Source organism: Hylobates moloch, unplaced genomic scaffold (genome assembly GCF_009828535.3).
Source record: "Hylobates moloch isolate HMO894 unplaced genomic scaffold, HMol_V3 SCAFFOLD_12, whole genome shotgun sequence".
NCBI classification, from domain to species: Eukaryota; Metazoa; Chordata; class Mammalia; order Primates; family Hylobatidae; genus Hylobates; species Hylobates moloch.
In genome coordinates, this window is record NW_026652287.1 from 44,313,223 (window position 1) to 44,331,032 (window position 17,810).

The window sequence follows — 17,810 nt, forward strand, 5'->3', positions numbered from 1 at the left end:
CAGCCGGGACTGCTCTCCCTGAAGACCCCTCCAGAGAGAAAATAAACTAGCCGAGACCCTCCTCTAGCCCCGACTGTTAGTCCTGCTGCTTCCTGTGCCTAGGAATCCCACTGCCCTCCCAGTTTACTCCTCATTGTTGCGGGGGGAGGGATATAGAGACCCCAGGGGCCATTCGGGATGTGTGGGCTTGGAATCAGGGGACATCTGAAGCCAGATTTAATATATGACAAGGCAAGGAGTCATTCTGTCCAGATACGAGCAGCCAGACAGACTTCCACACTGGCCACAGAGCCTTCCTTTCTGGGGGGCCCTGGCGAATGGGGAAACTGAGGCCCAGAGAGGGAGGGGCGCGGCCCAGGGACATACTTTGAAGCCCCTCCCTCCTATTACCCTCGGAGCCCCGCCCACCCCAGGGTCCTCCCTCTCTACTTCCATTCTTGGTTCCTTCCCACAATCAATGCTAACACCCCCCGCCCCTAAGATCACGAAGGCCCCGCCCCGCCCCGCTAATGAGGCCCCGCCCCACGGGGCTATGCAAATGGGACGCCCGGAGGCCCCGCCCCTCCCTCTACCTCGGAGTCTGCGCGGCGCGGCCAGGCCCGGCCGACCGCGTCTCCGTCTCCGCGTCTGCCAGCCTGGCTGGCAGTACGTCTGTCCATCCCGCCGCGCCGGGGCAGTCTAGGCAGAGCGGGGGCTCAGGCGGCGGCTGCCTCGACGCGGTGAGAGGAGAGGCTTGGGGCGCCCCTCATCCCCTCTCGTGGGCTTCCCACCCTTGGTGTCGGTCCCCGGTTCCTGAGGGTCGGGTCCCTCTGGGTCCAGCGCGGGGAGGGGCGGGGGAGGAGAGGCGGCGAGCTGGGGGAGGGGACGGGGCTGGGGGAGGGGACCCCGGGCCGAGGAGCCAGCACCGGTGGTGAGGGCGGCTGTGGGTAACTAACTGTGATTGTGTGGTTGTCATTGTGTGTCTGTGTGTGATTGTGTAACTGTCATCGTGTGGCTGTATGACTGGGATTGTGTGGCTTCGGGAGGTCCGCGGGTGTGTGTGTGTCACTGTCATTGTGCGGCTGTCGTTGTGGGTGTCACTCTGATGGTTTGTGTGTGTCTGGCTGTGCTGTGACTGCCATTGGCCCCCCGTGTGGCTGCTGTCTGTGTGTGTGACTGTCTTGGTGTTCGTGTGGTTGTGTGCATAGGACTGTCATTGTGTGGCTGCTGTTGTGTGTTCATTTTGATGGTGTGTATGTGTGTGTGGCTGTGGTCGTGCGCTGTGCACCTTTCTTGTGTGGCATTGTGAGTCTGTGTCATGGTCCGTGGATGTGGCCATGTGGTTGTGGATGGCACCGTGTCTCTCCCTTGTGACTGTTGGTGTGAATAAGAGACTGTTAGTGTGTGTGTGGCTGTCGCTGAGTGCCTTGTAATTGGGGGTGTGACGCTGTGATGGGTTCTGTGACCCCCATTGTGTGCGGTGACTCTTTCTTTTCTGTGACTCTTAAGTGTGTTGCAGGCCTGTGTGTCCCTGACTGTAGCGGCGTGGGGGCTTGTGTGGTACTGTGATGTGTGTAGGGTCTCCTGATATGTCTCTCTGTGTTTGGCCTGGGGTGGGGGTGGGGACTTGTTTGATCTGTTTGGGTGTCTCTTTCAGGCTATGGGCCCACTGTGTGTGAGTATGCAGTGACATGTGTTGTGTGTGTTGGACACCTGTCTGAACAAGGGGGCCCCTCTTGTTCACCGCAAAGTGGCGCCCAGGACAGCGCCTGGAAGTCGGCAGGTGCTCGGTCTTCACTGTGGGATGGGTGAACGCTATGCCATGGTTGTGTGTGTGTGTGTGTGTGTGTGTGTGTGTGTGTGTGTTGCCAGGATGGATGCTGCAGCTGGGTTGTGCTTCCTAGGGGTGACAGCATGGGTGACTCTGGGTATCTAGGATCTCTGGCAACCATCACCCCGTATCACACTACAGAATGAGTGTCGTGGTTGGGGTGCTGGACCCAGAGTGCCTACCCTCGCCTGCCTGGGCCTCAGTTTCCACATCTGCACAATGGGGGTGACCATCCCTGCCCTGCTGGCTGCCAGGAACGGCTGTGAGTCTTCGGGCGTGGATGCAGCCTGGGGGAAGCCATAGGGCGCTTTCACAGGTAAGATGGGGCTGGGAGAATGGATGTAAGCAGGTGTGACTGTGTTGAGCCCTGAAGCGCTGGGGACTGGGGGTAGCCTTGGGGGAGGGAAGAGGAGAACTGGGAGGCAGACGGGCTGGGAAGAGGGGGAAGGAGGGAGAGGCAGTTGGCAGAGAAGGAGGGCTTGGCTATCAGCCCAACCAGACACCAACACCACAGCCCATGGGGACAGAGAGAGGGGCCCCTGTGGAGGCCATGGAGGACGGGACTCAGGGGAAGGGTCTGGTAGGGATGGAGGGCTCCTCGGGAAAGAGGATGGTGTCCCCTAAAAACTAGTGGGGACCCTTCTAAGTGCCATAGGGGAGGGGTTCCCATGAGGCTGGGGAGTCTCTTCTAAAGGCCCACCTCCTAAAGGGCATTGGGTCAGAGCCTCCCATGTAGGCTGTAGAGGAAGGGACCCCCGTAGAATCTCGGGGAGTGGTGTCAGGGGAGGCAGGTGTCAGTAGGGTCAGGACCAACAGGGCAGGACCTGGATTGCAGAGGCATGGCCAGAAGGTTCAAGGGGCAGAGTCAGGGCTTCCCTGGGTCTTCAGGGCCAAGGGTGTGGCCAAAGGACTCAGGGATGAAGCCAGGGTCCCGGTGACCTGAGCCTTCCCCTAGGCACACCCCCTGGAACTCCCACTCCCTCCCCACCTCTGCAGGCCTGGCCTTCACCATGGCGGGAGGGAGACCGCATCTGAAGAGGAGTTTCTCCATCATCCCCTGCTTTGTCTTCGTGGAGGTGAGGACCCCCATACCTCTCCCAGAGACGGCATGCCTATCTCTGTCTCTGTCCAACCTCAGTCTCCTTATCTGTACCCACTTTTCCATCTCTGGGATCTCCCTTGCTGTCCCCTTTCTCTTGAGAAATGGTTATGAGCTTGGATTCAGAAGTGCCACTCCCTGGGGTCCAGTCCCTCTCTGCCCCATCCACACTGCAGGGTGCTGAACACCACAGGTACCCTCCTGAGCCTCAGTTTCCTCATTCATAAAATGGACGTCACCAGAGTCCCAACTCCTAGGGCTGTTCTTTGTGTGTGTGTGTGGTTTTTTTTTTTTTTTTTTTTGAGATAGGGTCTCACTTTGTCACCCAGGCTGAAGTACAGTGGCATAATCTCGGCTTACTGCCACCTCCACCTCCTGGGCTCAAGCAATTCTCCTACCTCAGCCTCCCGAGTAGCTGAGACTACAGTCGTGTGCCATCATGCCCAGCTAATTTTTGTACTTTTTGGTAGAGATGGGATTTCAACATGTTGGCCAGGATGGTCTAGAACTCCTGACCTCAAGCAATCCTCCTGCCTCAGCCTCCCAAAGTGCTGGGATTACAGGCGTGAGCCACCACGCCCGGCCTCCTGGGGCTATTCTAAAGGTAAAATCTATTAATTCATGGACAAAGCTTGGTGCGACCCCCTGCCCACAGTGAGGGTTACACCTGTGGTAGCTGCTAGTACCCCTACTCCTCTGATTTCTTTCCTTGTGGGAGAGTCTCTCCACCTCCCGCTGTCTGTCTGTCTCTCATTTGAGCCTTGGCACTAGTCTCACTCTCCCCATGCCCATCTCTTCTCTCCCTCTGTCTACAACTCCCTTCCCTTTTCCTCTCCCTTCTTTTTCCTCTTGCTTTTTTTCTCCTCTTCTCCCCTCCTTTCCTGGCTTCCCTCTCTCTCTGTTTTTTTTTTTTCTTTTCATTTCTTCCTTTTCTTTCTTTCCCTCCCTCCCTCCCTCTCTCCCTCCCTCTCTCTCTTTCTCTCTTTCGAGATGGAGTCTTGCTCTGCTGCCCAGGCTGGAGTGCAGTGGCACGATCTTGGCTCACTGCAAACTCCTCCTCCCGGGTTCAAGTGATTCTCCTGCCTCAGCCTCCCGAGTAGTTGGGAGTACAGGCGTCTGCCACCATACCCGGTTAATTGTTGTATCTTTAGTAGCAACAGGGTTTTGTCATGTTGGCCAGGCTGGTCTCAAACTACTGATCTCAGGTAAGCCACCTGCCTCAGCCTCCCAAAGTGCTGGGATTACAAGCATGAGCCACCTTTTTCTTTCTTTCTGTCTTTCAGCCATTCCTTTTCCTTTCTTTTTTTCTGAAACAGGGTCTCCCTCTGTCACCCAGGCTGGAGTGCAGTGGTGCCATCATGGCTCACTGCAGCCTTAACCCTCTGGGCTGAAGCAATCTTCCTTCCTCAGCCTCCCAAGTAGCTGGGACTATAGTTGTACAGAGATGAGGTCATGCTATGTTGCCCAGGCTGATCTCAAACTCCTGAGCTCAAGTGATCCTCCCGCCTCGGCCTCCCAAAGTGCTAGAATTACAGGCACGAGCCGCTGCACACGGCCCCTCTGTTTCTGTCTTCTTCTCCTTCTGTTTCTCCTAAGCCCTGACCCTTCTCTCACCTCCTTTCCCCATTTCTGTCAGTCTCTCTCCCCCTTGTCTTTGTCTTTCCATCTTCTAGTTTCTGTCTCTAACCCATGTTTCTCCATCTCTGCATCTCTGCCTCTGTGGCCTCACCTGGAGCCCTGACCCTCTCTCTTCTCTCTCCGCCACCTCTCCCCGCCCCGGCTTGGTGGCAGTCGGTGCTGCTGGGCATCGTGATCCTGCTTGCTTACCGCCTGGAGTTCACGGACACCTTCCCTGTGCACACCCAGGGATTCTTCTGCTATGACAGTACCTACGCCAAGCCCTACCCAGGGCCTGAGGCTGCCAGCCGAGTGCCTCCTGCTCTCGTCTACGCACTGGTCACTGCCGGGCCCACCCTCACGGTGAGACAATGAAGACCTCCTAGGAGGCAGGTGGGCCGGCGAGGGTGGGTGAGGGGATGGGCTGGAAGGCCAGGAAGGCTCCATCTTGGTCTTGCCCACAGATCCTGCTGGGAGAGCTGGCGCGTGCCTTTTTCCCTGCACCACCTTCAGCCGTCCCAGTCATCGGGGAGAGCACCATCGTGTCCGGGGCCTGCTGCCGCTTCAGCCCCCCAGTGCGGAGGCTGGTCCGCTTCCTGGGTGAGAGACATGGCCCGGGGTCAGCCCCATGGTAATGGTGGGGAGGTGGGCATAGAAGAAAAGAGTCGTGGGCCTGACAGTCATAATAATTCCAGGCTGGGTGTGGTGGCTCACGCCTGTAATCTCAGCACTTTGGGAGGCCAAGGTGGGCGATCACCTGAGGTCAGGAGTTCAGGACCAGCCTGGCCAACATGGCGAAACCCCGTCTCTACTAAAAACACAAAAAGTTAGCTGGGCATGGTGGCAGGGGCCTGTAATCCTTAAACCCGGGAGGCAGAGGTTGCAGTGAGCCAAGATTGCGCCAGCCTGGGCAACAAGAGCAAAACTCCGTCTCAAAAAAAAAAAAAAAAGAATTCCAGGGAAAAGCTGGGCATGGTGGTGCATGCCTGTAGTCCCAGCTACTTAGGAGGCTGAGGCAGAGACTCAGCTACTTGGGAGTACCAGCTACTTGGGAGACTGAGCAAGATCCTACCTCTTTAAAAAAAAGGGAATTCCAGTGGGGAAGGAAGAGGACCTGGAATTGCCATGATGGGGATGTTAGGAAGCAACAAGGGACTTAGGCTCAGGCCAGATGTAATGGAGGTTCTAGGGACATGGGTGGGGCCTAACCCAACCATGATGGCAACTGTAGGAAGAGGGTCCCAGAATGCCATAAGGAGAGTCTCAGGCACAAAAGAGAGACACAGGCGAAGGACAAACACCCTGGGGCCCCTGGGTAGGGAGATGAGACTCTGGCTGTGCTTTAAATGGGCTGTGGGAAAGGGGAAGAGGCAGAGTTTACCTACAATGATGGTCCCAGGGGCAGAGGGTGGGAGACCCAGCTCTAACTTATTAGTGGCCCTAGGAGGACAGTGCTGAACTCAGTAGTAGCCAGTTTAGGGGCAGGCAGGAAGAGCCCCAGGTATGCCATTAGGGTCTTCCCTAGCCGTCCTAGGCATGGGGTGGATCCTGATGTAATAGTGTTGGGGTGGGGGTCCAAGCCCAGCTATAATGGGGCTCTAAGGGAGGACCCGCCCCTGACGTAGTGGTAATCCTAGAAAGACAGGGGCCAGATAATGAGGGTCCCTGGGGGCAGAAGGCCTCAGAGTGCCTTCATGGTGGTCCTAAAGGAAGGGGGATGTTGGCACAACTACGGGGTCCCAAGTGTGCTTTAATGACAGTCACAGGAAAAGGGAGCTAAGAGGCCCAATGGAATCAGTGGGAGCATCAGGGCCTGGCGCATGAACCCCTTCCACTATTCCACCCCTAGGGGTCTACTCCTTCGGCCTCTTCACCACGACAATCTTCGCCAACGCGGGGCAGGTGGTGACCGGCAATCCCACGCCACACTTCCTGTCCGTGTGCCGCCCCAACTACACGGCCCTGGGCTGCCTGCCACCTTCTCCGGATCGGCCAGGTCCCGACCGCTTTGTCACTGACCAGGGTGCCTGCGCTGGCAGCCCCAGCCTCGTGGCCGCCGCGCGCCGCGCCTTTCCCTGCAAGGATGCGGCCCTCTGCGCCTACGCGGTCACCTACACGGCGGTGAGCTTCGGGAGCTTCGGGGTCGGAAATGGGTGTGCGGGCTGGACAGCGACCAGCAGCCAGGAAGCCGCCAGGGCTGGAGCCTCTGCTCTTCCACGCCCCGGGTGCTGTTGGAAGCTCTCGCTCCACGCCCCGACCTGTTGGAAACTCTCGCTCCTCCTCCCAGATCCTAGCCACGCCCCCAGCCAGAGGCTATTGCTGTCCATTGACTCCGCCCCTTGCTCCTTGGCCACGCCTCCTGAGCCAGTAATGCGAGGGAAGCTGTTGGCTCCACCCTATGGCATCAGGACACTGTCGCTGATGTGCAAGGCTCGGAACCCCTAGAGCCTAGCCAGGCCCCCAGGATGCTACAGGCGCTAGATATTAGCTGGGAGACTGGGTAGATGGGACGGCCCCCTGGGGTCCTTGCCCCTCTTCTGGAGCCCTTGCCCCTTTCCTGGGGGCCTTGTTCCCTCCCGTTGTAGCCCTGGCCACGCTCGTTGGTCTTAACTGCTCTGGGATTTCTAACTCTGTCCCCTGCTTTTTCGTGGTCACATCCCCTGTTGCTTCAACTCTTTTTTCTGGCATCCGGGTTTATGCTCCCACCCTGTCAGTGGTCCCCTGGGGGTCAGGGGCTCCACCTCCTACAGCTCCTGGACCTGCCCCCTTCGCCCTGACTCCACCCTCTGGTTCTGTGGCCACGCCCTAATCCAGTAAGTGTCTGTCCCCATCTGTGACTCCGGACCAGGGACACCTGGGCCCCAGACCTTGTCCTCTGCTCTTAGGAGCTCTGGCCACACCTAGCCCTGCAGGTGGTGCCCACCAGACTCCAAGACCTCAATCCCTGACCCCTCCCCCGCTTTGCCGTTTTGGTCACGCTCCCTGGAAAAGCCCACTGGGAGCCCATGACTCCATCCCTGGAGCCCCTGGCCACACCCTCCAGCCCCAACACTCTGGCCATGCGCTCTAGCCCAGAAAGGAGCGTCCACTTGGGTTCGGCGACTTGCCTCCGTTTTCCCCCTGACCAGTCTGGCTCCCCGCAGATGTACGTGACTCTCGTGTTCCGCGTGAAGGGCTCCCGCCTGGTCAAACCCTCGCTCTGCCTGGCCCTGCTGTGCCCGGCCTTCCTGGTGGGCGTGGTCCGCGTGGCCGAGTACCGAAACCACTGGTCGGACGTGCTGGCTGGCTTCCTGACAGGAGCGGCCATCGCCACCTTTTTGGTGAGTTCCCTCCTCAACCTTCCCAGCATGGAAGACTATCATCAGCTCTCTGACCCGAGGCAGGACATGATGGAGAAGGGTGTGGACTCTGTGTGACCTTGGGCCAGTCCCTTAACATTACCCTTCCTGGATATTCTCATCTGTGAAATGAGATACCAGGATCAGGGTGAGGCAAGGCCTTGAATGCAAATTTTAAGAGGGTGCCCAAACACTCAGTAATCAAGATTAATAATATTTTAACAAAACATTTTTAAAAATCAAAGTTAATACAAAACTATCAATGTACAGAATACAAAAATTCTAAATAAAGATAAATCAAGGCTGGGTGTGGTAGCTCACGCCTGTAATCCCAGCACTTTGGGAAGCTGAGGCGGGCAGATCACTTGAGGCCAAGAATTCGAGACCAGCCTGGTCAACATGGCGAAACCCCATCCCTACTAAAAATACAAAAATTAGCCAGGCGTAGTAGTCCCAGCTACTCGGGAGGCTGAGGCAGAAGAATCGCTTGAACCCGGGGGATGGAGGTTGCAGTGAGCCGAGATCGTGCCACTTCACTCCAGCCTGAGTGAAAGAGCGAAAATCTGTCTCAAAAAAAAAAAAAAAAATTAGCTGGGAATGGTGGCGCACACCTGTAGTCCCAGCTACTCGGGAGGCTGAGGCAAGAGAGTTGCTCGAACCCAGGAGGTGGAGTTTACAGTGAGCTGAGATCGCACCACTGCACTCCAGCCTGGGTGACAGAGTGAGACTCTGTCTCAAAAAATAAAAAATAAAAAAAATTAAATCCTGCCCCTGTACAACTTGGTCTTACTTACTTTACCCTAGTCTGGGGTCTGTGGGATAAATAATAATTGCACCTACCTCGTAGTAAAATGGAACCAACAGTGCCTGGCACATACTATGCATTAGCTGTTTTTGAAAACCTGAGCCTCAGTTTCCTTATCTGAAAAATGGGGATGGTGTTTATATAGCTCCTATGTGACTGGCCCCAGGCCTCAACACTCTCCTCTCCCTCTGTTCCAGGTCACCTGCGTTGTGCATAACTTTCAGAGCCGGCCACCCTCTGGCCGAAGGCTCTCTCCCTGGGAGGACCTGGGCCAAGCCCCCACCGTGGACAGCCCCCTCGAAAAGTTAAGTGTGGCCCAGGTAAGGGGGGCCGGGGGCTGCTCCCGGCTGGAGAGGGTGGTGGGTGGAGGGGGCCAAGGAGACAGGAAGGAAGTCAGGCAAGAGGTGGGGGTCTCAGAACCATGGGGAAGTGGAGGGATCACCCATCTCTGTGGACATAGGGGGGACAGCTCCAAAGAATGAAAGGGAGCACTCCCGTCTTCTTCCCAAGGGGACACAGTTAATCATGAGAACTGTGGTTGTCTTTTCCATGGGGCTCTTCACCTGATGAGCTCCTTGTGGCTGTGGCCGGTAGGGCCCAGGGGGCCACTAGCCCCTTCCCTCTGTCTCTTTGTCTCAGGAACCCGAGGTCTGCAGGCCGCATTCGACACCGGCACGGCTCACCCCATCCAGTGAGTGTTGGGGGAGTGGGGGGCTAAACAGGGGGACTTCCAGGTGGGCAGCCACTGCCCCAGAGGTCTCACCTAGGCCTTTATGCTGCCTCCCAAGTTTTCTGATCCCCTGATCCCCTCTGGCTTCTGACCACCAGAGTCGCAGAACTGCGCCCGCCGTGGCCACCTGATCCCCAGCTGTGTCTCCTCCAGGGCCCCAGCCATGTGTTCGTCGCCCCGTGTGCCCCGTCCTCGATTGAGGTCTGAGCCGACGCCCTTGCCCCTGCCCCTACCCCTGCCAGCGCCCACCCCCAGCCAGGGCCCCTCACCTTCCTCCCCTGGACCTGGGGGACCAGGCGGGGGTGGTGGACGTGGCCGGAAGCTGCTGCTGCCCACGCCCCTGCTGCGGGACCTGTACACCCTGAGTGGACTCTATCCCTCCCCCTTCCACCGGGACAACTTCAGCCCTTACCTGTTTGCCAGCCGTGACCACCTGCTGTGAGGCCCGACCACCCATTCAGAATCTGCCTGGTCCCCACTTCTTCCCTGCCACGCGTGTGTGTGCGTGTGCCACGTGAGTGCCAAAGTCCCCTGCCCCCCAAGCCAGCCAGACCCAGACATTAGAAGATGGCTGGAAGGACATTTAGGAGACACCTGCCTCTCTAGCCCTCTGAGATATCCCAATTGGCACAAATGGAAGGTGGGCACTTGCCCCTACTATTGCCCTTTTAAGGGCCAAAGCTTGACCCCATTGGCCATTGCTTGGCTAATGAGAATCCCTGGTTCTCAGAATTTTAACCCAAAGGAGTTGGCTCCAGCCAATGGGAGCCTTCCCCTCACTTCTTAGAATCCTCCTGCAAGAGGGCAACTCCAGCCAGTGTTCAGCGACTGAACAGCCAATAGGAGCCCTTGGTTTCCAGAATTTCTAGAGTGGGTGGGCATGATTCCAGTCAATGGGGGACCGCCCGTGTCTAAGCATGTGCAAAGGAGAGGAGGGAGATGAGGTCATTGTTTGTCATTGAGTCTTCTCTCAGAATCAGCGAGCCCAGCTGTAGGATGGGGGGCAGGCTCCCCCATGGCAGGGTCCTTGGGGTACCCCTTCTCCTCTTAGCCCCTCCCTGTGTGCGGCCTCTCCACCTCTCACCCACTCCCTCCTAATCCCCTACTTAAGTAGGGCTTGCCCCACTTCAGAGGTTTTGGGGTTCAGGGTGCTGTGTCTCCCCTTGCCTGTGCCCAGGTCATCCCAAACCCTTCTGTTATTTATTAGGGCTGTGGGAAGGGTTTTTTCTTCTTTTTCTTGGAACTGCCCCTGTTCCTTACACTGCCCCCCATGCCTCAGCCTCATACAGATGTGCCATCATGGGGGGCATGGGTGGAGCAGAGGGGCTCCCTCACCCCGGGCAGGCAAAGGCAGTGGGTAGAGGAGGCACTGCCCCCCTTTCCTGCCCCCTCCTCATCTTTAATAAAGACCTGGCTTCTCATCTTTAATAAAGACCTGTTTGTAACAGAAGTTTGGCCACCTGCCTTCCTCCCCCGGGTGGTGGTGGGGGGGTGCGGAGGACTTTTCATCGTGGGTCTAGATGTCTGTGGAGCTGGGTGTGGGTGTATTGCTGCAGTGTATCTAAGGACGATTGTGGAAAGGCAGACCGGTTTCATGGGGCTTCAGACTTGGGCTGAAATCCTGGCTCAGCATTCTGGGCTCTGTGGCCTCAGAAAAGTTCATTCACCTCTCTGTGCCCTTGTTTCTTCATCTGTCAAAGGCAAACAGTCGCTCAAGCCACCAAGGCACACAAACCCACATCAGGAGCCGTACATGCCCTGTGTGTCTCAGGCCAGGGCACAGAGGGCACAAGGAATGGGGTGACGATACCTGGGGGTCCTGAGAGGGATGGGGGATACTGAGGGGCACTAAGAACCTCCAAGCTGAACACCTGGCTGCGTGGATGAGAACAGGGGTGCTGAGTATGAGATTACACCAAGACCCAACCCCCCTGAGAACTCAGCAGATACTGGGGATGTTCAAAGGGTCAGGGAGAGGGAGCCACAGGACCCCTCCCGCAATTGTGGCTCTGAGGGCCTTCAGACAGGGCATTTGGAACCCAGAGTCACTCAGCAACCAGGAAAAGGGAGTCTGTTTCCCTTCTCTCCTTAATTAATTCACTCATTCATTAAGCAAACACTGTAGAACCGCTACTGTGTGCTAGATGGTCTTAGCCTGTTCCAGCTGCCGTAACAAAATACCGTGGACAGGATGGCTTATTTATTAAATTATTAAAAAATAAATTTCTCTACTACTATTAAATTCCTCTACTAATCATTAAAAAATAAATTTCTTGGCTGGGCACCGTGGCTCACGCCTGTATTCCCAGCACTTTGGGAGGCCGAGGAGGGTGGATCACCAGGTCAGGAGATCGAGACCATCCTGGCTCACAGGGTGAAACCTTGTCTCTACTAAAAATACAAAAAATTAGCTGGGCGTGGTGGTGCGCACCTGTAGTCCCAGCTACTCGGGAGGCTGAGGCAGGAGAATGGCGTGAACCCAGGCGAGGTCGCACCACTGCACTCCAGCCTGGGTGACAGAGTGAGACTCCGTCTCAATAATAAATTTCTGATTTATTTATTTATTTAATTTGTTTATTTTGAGATGGAGTCTCGCTCTGTCACCCAGGCTGGAGTACAGTGGTGCGACCTCGGCTCACTGCAAGCTCCACCTCCTGGGTTCACGCCATTCCCCTGCCTCAGCCTCCCGAGTAGCTGGGACTACAGGTGCACACCACCACGCCCAGCTAATTTTTTGTATTTTTAGTAGAGATGGGGTTTCACCGTGTTAGCCAGGATGGTCTCGATCTCCTGACCTAGTGATCTGCCTGCCTCAGCCTCCCAAAGTGCTGGGATTACAGGCATGAGCCACTGCGCCTGGCCTTATTTTTATTTTGTGTGTGTGTGTGTGTTTCTTTTTTTGTTAAGATGGAGTTTTGCTCTGTTGCCAGGCTGGAGTGCAATGGCACGATCTCGGCTCACTGCAACCTCTGTCTCCTGGGTTCAAGCAATTCTCCTGCCTCAGCTTCCCAAGGAGCTGGGATTACAGGCACCCGCCACCACGCCTGGCTAATTTTTGTATTTTTAGTAGAGATGGGGTTTCACCATATTGGCCAGGGTGGTCTCGAACTCCTGACCTTGTGATCCACCTGCTTCGGCCTCCCAAAGTGCTGGGATTATAGGCATGAGCCGCCATACCTGCTCTATTTTTTAAATAGAGACAGGGTTGTGCCACGTTGCCCAGGCTGGTCTTGAACTCCTGGGCTCAAGTGGTTCACCCACCCCAGCCTCCCAAAGTGCTGGGATTACAGACATGAACTACCACCCCTGGCCTAACAGAAGTTTATTGCTCACAGTTCTGAAGGCTGGGAAGTCCAAGATCAAGGCCCCAGCAGATTCGGTGGCCAGTGAGGGCCTGCTTCATTACAGACTCACTCTAGTCTCACATGGCAGAAGGTGGAGAAGCTCTCTGGGGCCTCTTTTATAAGAGCACTAATCCCATTCATGAGGACTCCACCCTCATGACCTAATCACCTTTAAAAGGCCCCCACCCCACCTCCTATCACTGTGGGTTAGGATTTCAACATATGAACCGGGGGAAGGGGCACAAACATTCAGACCAAAGCACAGGTGCTGTTTAGTTAGGCACAGGGTTGTGGCGGGGGGAGGTTACAGCAGTAAACAACAGACACAAACTTCTGCTGTCACAGATGTGAGCGTTCTAATATGTAAGACAATAAACAAGGTAAATGGGGCCTGGTCTCCACACCTGTAATCCCAACACTTTGGGAGGCCAAGGCTGGAGGATTGCTTGAACTTAGGAGTTGGAGAATGACCTGGGCAACATAGTAAGACCCCCGTCTGTACAAATATATATATATTTGTAAATATATATATATTTGTAAATATATATATATATATATTTGTAAATATATATATATATATATATTTTAAAATTAGCTGGGCATGGTGGTGCACACCTGTAGTCCTGGCTACGCAGGAGGCTGAGATGGGAGTCCCTTGAGCCCAGGAAGTCGAGACTGTGGTGAACAGTGATCATGCCACTGCACTGTAGCCTGGGTGACAGAGCGAGACCATGTCTCTAGATAAATAAATACATAAATTAACAAATATAAAAGTAAATGAGCTATATACAGATTCACAATTCCAAATTTTTATAGAAGTCTGAAAACCAGGGCCGGGCACGGTGGCTCACGCTTGTAATCCCAGCACTTTGGGAGGCCGAGGCGGGCGGATCATGAGGTCAGGAGATCGAGACCACGGTGAAACCCCGTCTCTACTAAAAATACCAAAAAATTAGCCGGGCGTGGTGGCGGGCGCCTGTAGTCCCAGCTACTCGGAGAGGCTGAGGCAGGAGAATGGCGTGAACCCGGGAGGCGGAGCTTGCAGTGAGCCGAGGTCGCGCCACTGCACTCCAGCCTGGGTGATAGAGCAAGACTCCGTCTCAAAAAAAAAAAAAAAAAAAAGAAGTCTGAAAACCAGGCCAGGCGCGGTTGCTCACACCTGTAATCCCAGCACTTTGGGATGCTGAAGCGGGCAGATCACCTGAGGTCGGGAATTCAAGACCAGCCTGACTAACATGGTGAAACCCCGTCTCTACTAAAAATACAAAAATTATCTAGGTGTGGTGACATACGTCTGTAATCCCAGCTACTAGGGAAGCTGAGGCAGAATCGCTTGAACCCAGGAGGCAGAGGTTGCAGTGAGCTGAGTTCGTACCACCGCACTCCAGCCTGGGTGACAGAGTGAGATGCTGTCTCAAAACAGAAAAAGAAGTCTGAAAAGCAAAATCCTTTCATAACTCATTTATGGCAAAATCTAACCTGAACTGACCTGAGATTATATGTATAGCTTTTATTTATTTCACTTGATGTGAATATTCTTGTGTTTTGCTGAAGATAAAGTGATTTGAGGATGTTACTCCTGGTCCCACTAGGGGTATGAAACACATATTATTTATACCCTATTACTTTTCAAAAATCTGAAAAATCCTGAATTTCCAACTCCAGGATCATGGATTTAGCTAAGGGATCTCTGATATGTTAGATATTGATATGTGATAAGGAGAACACTCAAGCTAAGGAAGGCGATGTGACAACTGTAGGATAGGGACATGGTTTGCAATTTTTTTTTAAGAGATAGGGAGGGTCTTGCTCTGTTTGTTGCTCAGGCTGAGCGACAGGTGGAATGCAGTGGGACTATCATAGCTCACTACAGCCTTAAACTTCTGCGATCCAGTGATCCTCCCAAGTAGCTGGGACTACAGGCACATACCACCATGCCTGCTAATTTTTTTAATTTTTAGTAGATACAATGTCTTGCTATATTCCCCAGGCTAGTCTTCAACTTCAGGGCTCAAGCGATCCTCCCACTTCGGCCTCCCAAAATGCTGGGATTACAGGCATGAGCCACCATGCCTGGGCTATGGTTTGCAGTTTTAAAAAAAGTGATCAAGGAAGTTCTCTCTGAGATGACATTGGGAGGGAGGGAGCCATGCAAATGTGTGGTGGGGAGACCTCCAGGCAAAGGGAAGAGCAAGTGCGAAAGCCTTGAGGTGGGAATGTGCCTTCTGTGTTCAGGGAACAGCAAAGTGGCCTGTGTAGTAGTTGGCACAGGGTGAATGAAGAGGAGACAGAAGAAAAGGGAGTTTGGGGAGATGGTGGGGAAGTTGGGGAGATGGTGGAGCTGATCGTGGGCCACTGGGGGATGAGATGAAAGCATCAGAGAGCTGATGGCAGAGGAAAGACAGCATCATGAGGCCCCCTGATTGACTGACCAAGGCTCCTGTTTCCAGAGCTTATACACCTGAGACCCGTGGTCTCTCCTGACACACAGCTGTCTCCACTGGGGCCAGGAAGAAAGCAAAGCTTCAGCACAACGGACAGCGACACCACCCAAACCAGCAGGCCCTGTCTGTGATGCTGACGCAGAGCGCTGGCCAACAATGGGAAAAGTGGGGGAAGAATCAGGGCCCATTCAGGAGGGTGGTGACAGCAGCCCTGGCCTTGCACCAACTCCCATACTGGGATAGATTATCTTAAGAGAACACAGGCTGGCTTGTACCTATTTGGGATTGGCTGGGCGTGGTGGCTCACGCCTATAATCCCAGCACTTTGGGAGGCCGAGCCAGGCAGATCACTTGAGGTCAGGGGTTTGAGACCAGCCTGGCTAACATGGTGAAACACCATTACTACTAAAAATACAAAAAATTAGCTGAGCGTGGTGGTATGTGCCTGTAACCCCAGCTACTCAGGAGGCTGAGGCAGGAGAATCGCTTGAACCCAGGAGGCAGAGGTTGCAGTGAGCTGAGATCATGCCATTGGGCTCCAGCTTGGGCAACAAAAGCAAAACTACAGCTCAAAAAAAAAAAAAAAAGAAAAGAAAAAAAGAAATCCTTCTCAGCTGGGCACAGTGGCTCACTCCTGTAATCCCAACACTATGGGAGGTCTAGGTAGGAGGATTGCTTGAACCCAGGAGTTTGAGATCAGCCTAGGCAATGTAGCAAGACCCCGCTCTCTAAAAAATAAAGTATTTAGGCCTGGAGCAGTGGCTCACGCCTGTAATCCCAGCACTTAGGGAGGCTGAGGTGGCAGATCACCTGAGGTCAGGAGTTCAAGACCAGATTGGCCAACATAGTGAAACCCCATCCCTACTAAAATTACAAAAATTAGCCAGGAGTGGCAGCGTGCGCCTGTAATCCCAGCTACTCAGGAGGCTGAGGCAGGAAAATCACTTGAACCCGGGAGGCGGAGGTTGCAGTGAGTCCAGATCGCACCATTGCACTCCAGCCTGGGTGACAGAGCGAGACTCAGTCTCAAAAAATAAAAAAATGACAACAACAACAACAAAAATCAAAAGCCTTCTCAACATGCCCCTGTGGGTCTCACAGTATCTCAATCTCAAGTTGACTAAAACAGAGCTCTGATATAGAATGTCACAACACAGCTATCCCAGGCACAGAGCTCTCTCCTGTCTCCTCATGACTCGAGTAAAAGCCCACTTTCTCCCAATGCCTCAGGGCCCTAGCACTTTCCCCACCTAGAATGTTCTTCCCCTGCATATTTGCACAATTCACTCCCTGACCTCTCTCAGGCCTTTTCTCAAATGTCGCCTTCCCAGCCTGACCCAACCACCTTATTCAAAATTGAAAAAAAAACAACTGGCCCTTCCTTCTAACTTCCCTTCCTTGTGCAAATTTCTTTTATTTTTTTTTTCTTTTGAGATGGAGTCTTGCTCTGTCACCCAGGCTGGAATGAAATGGCACGATCTCAGCTCACTGCAACCTCCACCTCCCGGGTTCACGCGATTCTCCTACCTCAGCCTCTTGAGTAGCTGTGATTACAGGCACCCCACCCCGCCCAGCTAATTTTTGTATTTTTACTAGAGATGGGGTTTCACCACGTTGGTCCAGGCTGGCCTCAAACTCCCGAGATCAGGTGATCCGCCCGCCTCAGCCTCCCAAAGTGCTGGGATTACAGGGGTGGGTCACTGTGCCCGGCCCCTTGTGCAAATGTCTTTTTGCCTATGCTTGTCATGTGCTCACACAGTGTTTAAATTCCTCATGATGCTCAGTGGGTCTTTATAGGTCTCTCTCACTCGGATGTCGCTCCACCAGGACAGAGATTTGGTCTGTTGTCTGTTCACTGTGGGGTCTATGTTTACTAGAATAGGCCCTGATACATAGTAGATGCTCAATAAATGTTTGTTAAATGAATAAACTTATTGCTTGAGGATGCCAGTAAACGAAGGATAGGTACGGAGTGACCCCAAGCCACCTAGTTCCTACCCTGTAGCCCCAGGTCCAACCCTACCTGCAGGCAGGTACATTCCTCCATGATTCTCCTCTATGGTAAATCTTCTTCTGTCAAGATGTGAAGACAGGCCAGACACAGTGGCTCATGCCTATAATCCTAGCACTCTGGGAGGCAAAGACAGGCGGATCACCTGAGGTCAGGAGTTTGAGACCAGCCTGGCCAACATGGTCAAACCCCGTCTCTACTGAAAGAAATACAAAAGAAAAAAAAAAATAACCTGGGCGTAGTGGTGTGTACCTGTAATCCAAGCTACCCGGAAGGCTGAGGCAGGAGAATTGCTGGAACCCGGGAGGTAGAGGCTGCAGTGAGCCGAGACCGCACCACTGCACTCCAGACTGTGTGACAGAGCGACACTCCGTCTAAAAAAAAAAAAAGATATGAAGACAAAATTCTGATAAGTGAAAGAATGACTGCGTGCATGAGAGATTTGCCAAATGTCTGCATCACTGCTGAATATTCTTAACTCAGCCGACATTCATGAGCACCTATTGTGTACCAGGTGCCATACTAGAAACTGAGGAACTAGCAGTGACCAAAAACAAAGACCTTATCCTCGTGGAGCTAGTGGGGAGAGATGCCATCAGATAAACGGATAAC

General features: G+C 54.1%; 1 protein-coding gene across 4 annotated transcripts; it reads left to right on the forward strand.

Moving 5' to 3' along the window:
• The first annotated feature begins 3 nt into the window (after nucleotides 1-3).
• Nucleotides 4-10,826, forward strand: PLPPR2 (phospholipid phosphatase related 2). 4 transcript variants are annotated; one of them, XM_058425483.1, is made up of 11 exons: nucleotides 4-719; nucleotides 1,952-2,126; nucleotides 2,807-2,886; nucleotides 4,701-4,889; nucleotides 4,991-5,126; nucleotides 6,376-6,647; nucleotides 7,670-7,846; nucleotides 8,867-8,989; nucleotides 9,309-9,360; nucleotides 9,498-9,600; nucleotides 9,823-10,826. In XM_058425483.1, the coding sequence occupies exons 3-11, from the start codon at nucleotides 2,821-2,823 to the stop codon at nucleotides 9,839-9,841; spliced, it is 1,137 nt and encodes a 378-aa protein (XP_058281466.1). In that variant the 5' UTR covers nucleotides 4-719; nucleotides 1,952-2,126; nucleotides 2,807-2,820; the 3' UTR covers nucleotides 9,842-10,826. The 4 variants fall into 4 exon arrangements, 3 of the variants coding, with proteins under 3 accessions (XP_058281466.1, XP_032025626.1, XP_032025627.1); XR_009209037.1 differs by having other exon boundaries at nucleotides 5-719; nucleotides 8,867-8,973; nucleotides 9,823-10,825; XM_032169735.2 differs by having other exon boundaries at nucleotides 6-719; nucleotides 9,498-10,825.
• Nucleotides 10,827-17,810: the final 6,984 nt, after the last annotated feature.

Coding starts and splice junctions, on each gene's coding strand:
- PLPPR2 (XM_032169735.2), top strand. CDS start 2,821: ATGGCGGGAGGGAGACCGCATCTGAAGAGGAGTTTCTCCATCATCCCC. Junction 5,127..6,375: donor GAGGCTGGTCCGCTTCCTGG/GTGAGAGACATG, acceptor TTCCACCCCTAG/GGGTCTACTCCTTCGGCCTC. Junction 9,361..9,497: donor GGCACGGCTCACCCCATCCA/GTGAGTGTTGGG, acceptor TCTGACCACCAG/AGTCGCAGAACTGCGCCCGC.